This window comes from Cicer arietinum, chromosome 4 (genome assembly GCF_000331145.2).
Source record: "Cicer arietinum cultivar CDC Frontier isolate Library 1 chromosome 4, Cicar.CDCFrontier_v2.0, whole genome shotgun sequence".
NCBI lineage: Eukaryota > Viridiplantae > Streptophyta > Magnoliopsida > Fabales > Fabaceae > Cicer > Cicer arietinum.
Window position 1 is genome coordinate 50,807,018 of NC_021163.2, and position 10,327 is coordinate 50,817,344.

Below are 10,327 nucleotides of genomic sequence, written 5' to 3' on the forward strand. Positions count from 1 at the left end.
CTTTTTGTCTAAAAATTCTTTTATCACATTGATAAGTTTACATCTAGATATGTAAAAAATTACCCCAACAACTTCACTGTCAAAATAAAAGGCATGATCAGAGTCAAACTCATAGTGAGTGTTTTCCATTAGAGCCATGTTTACATGTTGTTCCTCTTCATCAGGTGATTCATCTAAGTCATCTCAGGTAGCCATCAGACCTTTCTTCTTGGTCGTGACAACTTTCCTCTGTAATCTTCCTTTTTCCAATTTTGGACAATTAGCTTTGATGTGGGTTAGTTCCCAGCACTCATAACATATGAGTTCGTTTTTGTCCAACCTTTCAAATTTCTATCTTTGCCATTATGGGATTTTCTAATATCTTTCTCTGGGGCAAGGTTTTCTTTCCTTGTTCCACATGTTCATATTTTTTCTTGAAATGTAAGACAACTCTTCATCCTCTGATTTTCCAATTTACTTTCATCTGATTCTTCGGCTACTTGCAAAACTTTTGAGTTTGTTTTCATTTCTCGAGATTTCAGAGCCAATGATTTAGATTTCTTTTTGGGCATATCTTTTTTCAGCTCAATCTCATGAGATCTAAGAGAACTATAAGCGTTTCTAGAGGCAGTTTGTTCAGGTATTTTGCCTCTTGTATAGCAATTACCTTTGGTCTCCATTTTCTAGGAAGACTTCTTAGAATCTTCTTCACATGGTCATAGGTAGTATAGCTCTTTTTCAGCACTTTCAGTCCATAAACCAAAGTTTGAAATCTGGAGAATATTTGCTAAATATCTTAATCCTTTTCCATCTTGAAGAGTTTGTACTTTCTGACAAGCAGATTTGCATTGGCCTCTTGTACCTGCTTGTTTCCTTCATAGTTCAGAACCAAAGCATCAAGGGACGCATGTTTACATTACCTCTTAAACTTTCTTCACCACAATTAGCCATAAAAAAATTATGATCTTTACTCAAAACACGAATAAGTGATCAACTTTTAGATCGAGCTCTAATACTACTTGTTGGTCAAGAAACACAAGAAATTGGGGGGTTTGAATTGTGTTTAAGGATTTTGAAAATAATTTGAATGGCTTAAAAAAACTGAAGTAATAAAACTGAAATGATAAAATAAATGACTGAACTATTTCATCATGGTTCACTACTAACTTAGTAGTTAAGTCCAATCCTTTCCTTGGAAGGATTTAATCCATTATATTTAGAACTTACACTCGAACACTTGGTTAGTGACAATAATTGTGTTCAATCTTCTTACCTTCAACTTTGTACTGTCAAGTTGTTGAGGAAATGGCAACCACTGTTGGACTAGTTTACAAGTTCTAACAAGTCTTCTCAACTTTCAGTTTAGTGTCATCAAAGTCGTTGAGGAACACAATCAATCACTACTAGGCTTGGTTACAAAAAACGAGTGTTTATGTGTTTCGGAATTTTCACTCTTACTAAAGGATGTTTATGCAATAAGCTCTTAGATTTTTCTAACTCAAACACTTAGATAAATTTGACAATTTGCTAACTCAGTGTTTTTTCTTACTAATTTGAGATTGTTTCACTTTGAAAGAATGTTGTAAGTTGTAGTGATCGGTTGTATTATTTGAATTCGAAATCGGGTTTTATTTATACAAGTCTTTCCAGCATTGCCTTTGTCAATCAAAGTATGACTGAATGTCCTTCAAGGAATGACCTTGTATCCTTCATGGTATGGTATGTCCTTCAGCATGGTGCTTCATTATCTTCAAAAATATATCCATTGAGTTCAATTATAACTGTTGAGCATAAAACTGAAACTTAGAATTTTTCTAAGTGTTTTTAGAATTCAGTTTTAGATGAAATAGAATGTACTAGACCCATAAGTATGAACACTAGAGGCATGATTTCTGGACCAGAAGCATGAACACAAGAATCATGTTTTCTTGACTAGAGGCAAGAGCAACCAGATGCATGATTACTAGACCAAAGGTAGGAACACCAGAGGAACGACTACTACACCAAGTCAAGAGCAATTAGAGCCACAATTACTGGACCAGAGGCACGATTGCTGGACTAGAGGCATGAGAAATCATAAGCATGATTTTTTGACCAGAAGCAATATTAATTGATTGAAGGCATGGAGTAACTAGAGACAAAATTACTAGATCAGAAGAAATAACTAGAGGCAAGTTTACCAGAGACAACAACTAGAAGTAGAAGTAAATGACCATAAGCAAACTATAAGAGGCATTGACTATGTCATATCGTTGATTTTTACCAAAGACATTGACTTTTTACTAGAGGCGGTGATTTTTTCAAACATTGACTTTTTTTCCACAAAATGATTTTGTTATCATCAAAACAAGTAGGATCTTTTGTACTTGAAACCAATATTGTTCACACATACACAAGTGGAAGTACAACCCAAAAAGAAGCAAATATAGGCAACAAAATATAACTCTTAAATTTATTGTGGTTTGAAATTTTTCACTAATCAGCCTCATCTGTGTAAGAATTAGGAATTCGTTTTCCAACTCGTCCCAGAATGGACATTATGGCAAAGAACAAGAAGAACACAAAAGGAGGAATTTGTCCAATAGTAACAAACTTCATACCTGATCTCTCAATAAATTTTTATTACTCAACTTATAATTTTTGCAAAAAAAAAAAAAATTACAAATTCTTTCATAAAATTTTCTCTTGCAAACCCTTTCACATAATTTTTGCACACAAAAACTACAAGAGGGACACCTTTCACATGCCACAGTAATTCTCTTATTGGCATGAACTCTTGCTCATTTGACCAAAATCAATAATGATAATCCGTTCAATTCAACACTTCCAGCTAGCATTTCTATGGAGTTTCTTTTGAAATATTTAGTAATTATTATTGATATAGGATAATTCTATTTTTATGTTTCTTTAGTTTCATATATCAATCATTGATTTAAGGAGTTGACTTTTGTCTACTCTCCTATAAGTTAAGCACTCTTTATCTGAGTTATTTCAATATTTTATACATGGTATCAAGAATTCTAGGCTATCGACCTAGGGAAGCATATTCTTTCTCAATGACTCGTCCAACTATGTTGCGGCAAGCCTTCTCTAGCACAATTGGCAACTTGTCCTTAACTGACAACCCTAACAATGATAGAGAACACATATCAACCGGCAATATAGGTGGCAACCAAGTAGATGGGTGCATAGATGGACACCTATCACCAAGTTGATGACTCTATAACATGGGTGTACTCAATTCAGATGGTCCCAATGTGGGAGGACCTGATTAGGGTGGCCTCAGCATGAGCGACCCCATTCCTAGCAGCAGCGGTTGTGGTGGGACAAGATGAGACACATCAAAAGACCTATTGGCGGTTCTGTTGGTGGCGCAGATAGATCCAACTTACAAGTTTTGGAAATCTAAAAAAGCTTTAATCATTGTCTGGATTGTTGATTAAGTGTTACTCATCACATGATAGTACTCATCATATTGCATGAAACATCAAAATTAAGATTGTCGATAGCTCTCTTTCTTCGATATCAACCCTCTAAGACTTATAGCATGTTCTTAGCTATATTATACTCATTGTGTGTTCCAAGATTTGATCTCGAAAAAGATGATCGACAAACTTGGTACAATAGAGGACTTTATTACCTTGAAGATGGACCAGATTCTAGACACCAATCCAAACCAATAAGTTTCTCTTTTGAATTTTTTTTTTGTTTCAAATCATAAGGATGATATTATGTTGTGGCATTTGAGGTTAGGTCACCTTAGTTTTAAATATCTAAAATATTTGTTTCCAATATTATTTGTTGATCAAGATATTTCTTCTTTTCAATGTGAGATTTATGAACTTGATAAACATCATCATAATTCTTTTCCTATGCAAACATATAACTTTTCACAACACTTTTATGTTATTCATAGCTTGTGATGTTTGGGGTCCTAACAGGATATGTCATTTATCCAATAAAAGATGGCTAATCACCTTTACTGATAAACATACTAGACTTTGATAGATGTATTATTAAAAGAAAAATTAGAGGCATGACACTATAAATAACATCTCATGTCTTACAATTTCAAACCCCTTTTTAAGCGTTTTTAAAACACTTTTGCATAGCTTCATTTTCAATTTGAAAATTTTATGATGCACTATAGTTTGTCCATGACCATAAACAACTTAGAAAAGTTGAGCCTCATGCAATCAAATGCATTTTTATTGGATACTCCTCCACTCAAAAAGGATATAAATTTTTTTATCCTGATACAAAAAAAAATTGTATCCAAGAATAGATGTCACTTTTTTTTTGACATAAACCATATTTTGAGAACAATCATCTTCAAAGAGGAAGTCAAATGAAGATTCGTTTTACACTTTTGAAAATTTGATTCCTTTAGAAAATATGCATACATCACATAGCTATATTTCATGTACTAATGTATCAAAAGAAAATGTTTCGGAGACTTAAGTGAATTTACTGCTACCATGAGTAAGGATCTCACTAAATTAGGGGCAACAACTCAAAATTATGACTTTAACAGTAAATCTTTGGAACATGAGAATAATCAATAATTAAATAGAATATCACCATACAGTACCTTTGTAATGAAACAGAAAGAACTATCGAAGCAAAAAACAAAGGTGAAAAAGGTAAAACTCTCCCTGATCATATTCATAAGTATATTGACCTTGATGTTCCCATAGCCCTTAGGAGTATGTTTAATTTCATATCATATTCAAGTTTCTCCTCTTCCTATGTTGCATTTACCTCTCACTTGTTTAGCATAGAAATTCTATAGAATGTATACTAAGCTCTAAAATTTTCAAAGTGGAAGGAAGTTGTTCTTATGAAGATGAGAGCTATTGAGTAGAATAACACTTGGAGTGTTATAACATTACCAGTTGGAAAAAGAACTATTGACTATAAGTGGGTATTTACACTAAAATACAATTATAATAGATCAGTTGATTACTAAGAGATTTACTCAGACCTATGGTATAGGCTACTTAGAGACCTTTGCTCCTATTGCAAAACTTAACAATGTCAAAATTCTTGTATCTCTTATTGCTATGTTAGAATGGCCCTTACACCAACTAGATGTAAAAGTTGCCTTTCCCAATAGTTATCCAGAAGAAGTATATATGGATGGTCCACTCGGTTTTGAAGATAAATTTAGGTAAAAAGTCTGCAAATTGAAAACTCCATCTATAAGCTAAAACAATCTCCTAAAGCTTGGTTTGAATAATTTACTTAGTCAATAAAATAACAAGGTTATATTCATTGCCTACCAAATCATACCTTGTCTACAAGGTTTAACTCCAACAGAAAGAGGACTATTTTGATAGTTTAATTTGATAATATAGTCCTTATCGGAGATTATGTGATAGAAATGAAAAAATGAAAAGAAAACTTAGCTGCGCAATTTTAGATCAAAGAGCTGGGCTCCCTGAAAATATTGTCATGAAGGTGGTTAGATCTAAGAAAATAATAATACCATCTCAATGGAAGTACATTCATTATCTCTTGTGGGCCAATTAATTCTCCCATGGATCAAAATGCAAAACTTCAAGAAAAAGTAGACACTCTAGTTGACAATATAAGATATCATATGTTTGCGTTGTTAGTCAATTTATGACATCCCTTATGAAGAACATCTTGATACTGTCTATAGAATTTTGAGACGCTTAAAGACTGCCCCATAATAGGGCCTATTCTTTGGAAAAAAACAAATGATAATAATGTGGCTTCATTTATTATGTAGAATGGACATGATTTATTACGTATTGAAAGTCTACTTTAGAATATTGCCCCTACGGGTGCAGAAACTTGGTAACTTGGAGAAGCAAGAAACAAACAATTGCCGCTAGAAGCAGTTTCAAAACTGAGTTTCGAGCAATGGTCCAAAGATTTGTGGAGGTTCATGGATTCATAGAGTTGTAAAGTTATTGAATATGACAGTGGAGCTCCCATTTAAGTTACATTGGGGACAGCAAGACCGCAATAAGCATAATCCCCGATATCTATAGAAAAAACTGATTCTACAATTCTCTGTTTGTCATTCGTACCATCAAATCAACCGATAGCTGACATCTTAACCAAAAGCATAGCATAATTAAGTTTTGAGCATTAGATGAACAAGTTGGATATAATTGATATCTATGCATCAACTTATTGGGTAAAAGGCGTTGACTTTCTGTACTCTCCTGTAAAAGGAGCACTCTTTATTAGAATAAAGATCCTTTTTAGTTTCTACCATATTTTTCTAGAGTTTTAAGTGTGATTCTTCCAACTCCAAATTAATTATGGCTTTAGCCATTTACATTCTTGAAGACTCCGATCCTTAAATATCAAATAAGGAAAATTAATTTAATCAGTATATTATCTGTCAAAAGGACTGCAATCACCTAGACACAAATGCTTTATTAATTTGATCAGTATACTATCTGTCAAAAGGATCACATTACAATGGATTTTTTTGACAGAAAACTGTATTTTGTTCCAATTATGCAAAGCTATAGCACAATAATACCTTTATAGTCGCTATTTAACAACACTTTATTCAAATTATGCTGCACTACAGTCAACAATCAACATAACATCAATCTCATTAAATTCAAAGTCTATAATCAATCTCTAACAGGCCTGAAAGACCAACGAATGACTATAAATAAAATAAAAACATTACGAACGAAGGGTGAAGATGGAGTTACCTCTCAAAAGAAAGGCTTAAAGCAGCCTGCCATTTCATCACTATATTTTTCATTGGTCATAACAATGTAGTGTACAAACTACTTGAGCAAGTCATTGTTTCCTCGGTTCCAGGAAAGTATCTTTGTCCAAGAGTTTTATTTTTCATAGGACTGCATGTTTTGGAAGGAAAATAACATAGTTGACTACTCTCCAATTTTTATGAGCCATTTCCAAGTGTTGTTGATCTTGCTTATTCACAATGGATAACGCTTCATTTACAAAAGAAAGTGTGGTTGAATCAAAAGAAGGTTAAAATATGTGGTGTCTCAATGTATGCAATGTTATAAAAACCGAACACAACATCGTTACGACGAAATCCTTTATTTCATAATCCAACTACCTTAAACTGATCAAACCATTCAACTAACTAAAGTGTTTGATTCATAATCAAACTGTCTAATTGGGTTCGATTTTTAAAAGGGTAAAACATAACTTTAGTCCTTGAATGTGTAGAGCATTGTCACTTTAGTCCTTAACTCAATCAAAAATTCAAATTGGTCTTTGAATCGTCAAAATAGTCCATAAAATATAGAGCTTATTTTCATAATAGTCCCTAAAAGATACAAGTTACTTTCAAAATGGTCTTTGGCTATTATAACGTCAAAAGCCTAAACTAACTAACTATTGAGTGATTCAAAGACTAATTTGAGTTTTTGACCAAGTTAAAGACCAAAGTGACAACGTCCTATACTTTCAAATACTAAAATGGTAGTTTACCCTGTTTAAAACGTTGCATGTAGGACACCCGGTTTCAATTCACTCCTTATATTATATATGAAAAATATTATCCAATTAAGTTTAAAATTTTAAATTGTACATTGAATGTCATCTTGCTGTCTGATGCCAAAACTAAGGTGGACAAGAAATTATTGAGATATAAAAAACTATTTTAAAATCATTATTTTTAATACATAAATAGTATATATTGGGATTCCAAATATGATCAACTTCAAAGAAACCAAAAATATGTTTATGACTTAAAGAATTTTGCAAATAAGACAGTTAAAATAAAAAAAAATTTATTTAGAGTAGTTTAGAACTCATTCTTCATTATTCATAACAAAAGCATATTTAACTGCATAATCAGTGATACAAGTACACAACCACCAATGCACAACCAACCACAAGGAGCATTAAGGATTGTTCCTTTTGCGAGCTAGCTCCCTCGCCATCTCCCGAAGTTCCTCGGGTGGTGGTGGCTTTTGTGTATCATGAGGATATTCAATGTATGACTTCTGCAACATGATAACAAGAAAATACAGTTCATAAGATGATATATCAATATGATGATAATTTTAATGTAATAGTATTTCTGCTCAGAATGATAAGAATTCAAAGCCATCAGGCCATAATAATTAATCTGGCAAGGAAATAATTAGCATCTAAGACCTAGACTGGATTAACTTCTAACTTATGAGAGCTTTTGTGTAACAGCCCAACCCCACCAACTCACGCTATTAGTCATGAATTTCTTACCCATCCCACAAATTAGTCAATTTTTGTCATCCACAAGAGTTAACCTGGTACCTAGGGTATAAGTACCATGATTCAACCACTCCCACTACGTTTGGCAAAAGAGTGAAATCGATCTACTTATTCTAAGAAAAGTCTTCCTTCAATAACAGGTGGTGGAATTTCATATATTTTTTCCCAACATTTTTTTCCCATGTCAGTGAAATAATCTTTACTAGTTTGAGAGAAAAGAGAAACTAATGTAATGAACTATTATTGTGAATCTGAAACCTGTCTTATACAAGGTGGCTTGTAGGGTGAGAAAGTGTCTCAAACTCTCAACTCTCATATGGTCTATGGGAGACCAAATCTTAAAAATTGTTTAGAACTTTAACAACCATAAGTGTCCTCATAAGTAGAAGATAATGACACTACTCTACCCCAAGACGGAGACGAAAACTCAATTGGTGCCAGTTTGGCAAAAAACAAGGAAAACGAATGTTAGTCGCACAAAACCCAACTTATATACTACCTCCCTCCCTAAATATAGAACCCTCTTCAAGGGTAAACTTTTAAAACAATTTAAATTACCAACAAATTTAATACTACAATCAACTTTCTTAATTCCTGTGATTTGGTCAAAGGGGTTATATATAGGGACATAGGTAGGAGGTAGTATCTGTTTTCTCTTGTTTTTGTTGAATCAACCGTTCAACGCCGATTAGATACGGTCTTAGTCGTAAGAACATGGAGGACTCTAAACTTCTACTTTAAGGTAGGGATGTCGGTCATCGTCGAAGTTTTAAACGATTTTCAAACATGAGGTTCACCATAGATCACACATGACACTTCACAACCCTAGAAATTGCTGTTATAACTTTTATATATATAGCTAATAGCTAACCAAGCTATAAAGAGAAACTAAGTCCAACAGTTATGTGACTACCACAAACTAATTCAATTACAGTAAATTGATGCAGAAGAAGATTCTAGAAACTTCCAAAGTAAAACAGAGCTGAAAAACATTATGCAGAAATTCTAGACTTACAGCAGCAGCAGCAGCAACAAGTAGCTTATATACTCTAAGCTGTTTTTCACATTGATGCAATCTTTTACTAGTTCGTTAAAAATATAAATGAAACAATTGATTCATAACCTATGAAAAAACCCTTATATTATTAGATGAGCACAGGGCAGCTTGTAAACTAATTAAAATGCAAAATCATTTCAATTTGATATATTTTTCAGAGGTGATTTTTAAGAAGTTTAATGAAATTAAACATAACATAAAGTTTAGTAATCTTAAATTAAAGAATAAAGCGATAAATTAAAAAACCCCAATCAAGAGAAGAAGATTACGTACCCTTCCGATGAGCTTGTGGAGATTGTTGTTGGTATTGTTAGCGTAAACGTACATAAGAACGATGGGTACAGTAACATATACACCAAACTTGGCAATCTCTAGAATCCCTTTCGAAGTGCCCAATGAAGACATCTTGAGTTTCCCTTTCTCTCAATTGATAATAATAATTGTAGAAACTAGTTTATGGCTAAACTCAAATCAAATTAAAAGGGTTGGGTCAAACTCATTCATTCCACAGCCCACAGCAAGATATTTGCTCAATGATATTTATTCGTTGCACCCTACTAGTTTCATATTTATTTTTAAAACTTATTTTATATGTTTAAGACTTTAACTAACATTTCATTTAATATATAAGCATACACTAATTAGGGAAGATTCTAAATAAATTTTTTTATAATAAATTCTGAAATTTGAAAAATCGAACTGGTATATTTAATTTTTTTAATATTTTCTAATTTTAAAATTTTATATTTACATTTTTAGACATAGAATATTTAAAGTGTGAATTTATTCTCGTAATTAATTCATATGTAAAATTACTTTTATGTCTAGAATATCTTAGAACTTATTCTCATAATCATATGTAAAATTAAAATTATTTTTACATATGAATATGATTGAATGTATGTAAATAGTTAAATTTTATAATAAAAAAATATTTATATTAAAAAAATTGAAAAAAAAATTATTATTAATTTTGCAAGTTTGTTAAAATCAAATTATATAAGATAATTATGATTTAATATATATTAATCGATTGTAATGACTATAATTGAAATTAACTAT

The 10,327-nt window shown here is 32.2% G+C and overlaps 1 protein-coding gene across 1 annotated transcript; it reads right to left on the reverse strand.

Moving 5' to 3' along the window:
* Positions 1-7,725: 7,725 nt before the first annotated feature.
* LOC101504697 (uncharacterized) lies at positions 7,726-9,799 on the reverse strand. Its single transcript, XM_004497949.4, has 2 exons — positions 9,539-9,799; positions 7,726-7,958 (listed from the first exon to the last, which is right to left on the reverse strand). The coding sequence occupies exons 1-2, from the start codon at positions 9,668-9,670 to the stop codon at positions 7,857-7,859; spliced, it is 234 nt and encodes a 77-aa protein (XP_004498006.1). The 5' UTR covers positions 9,671-9,799; the 3' UTR covers positions 7,726-7,856.
* Positions 9,800-10,327: the final 528 nt, after the last annotated feature.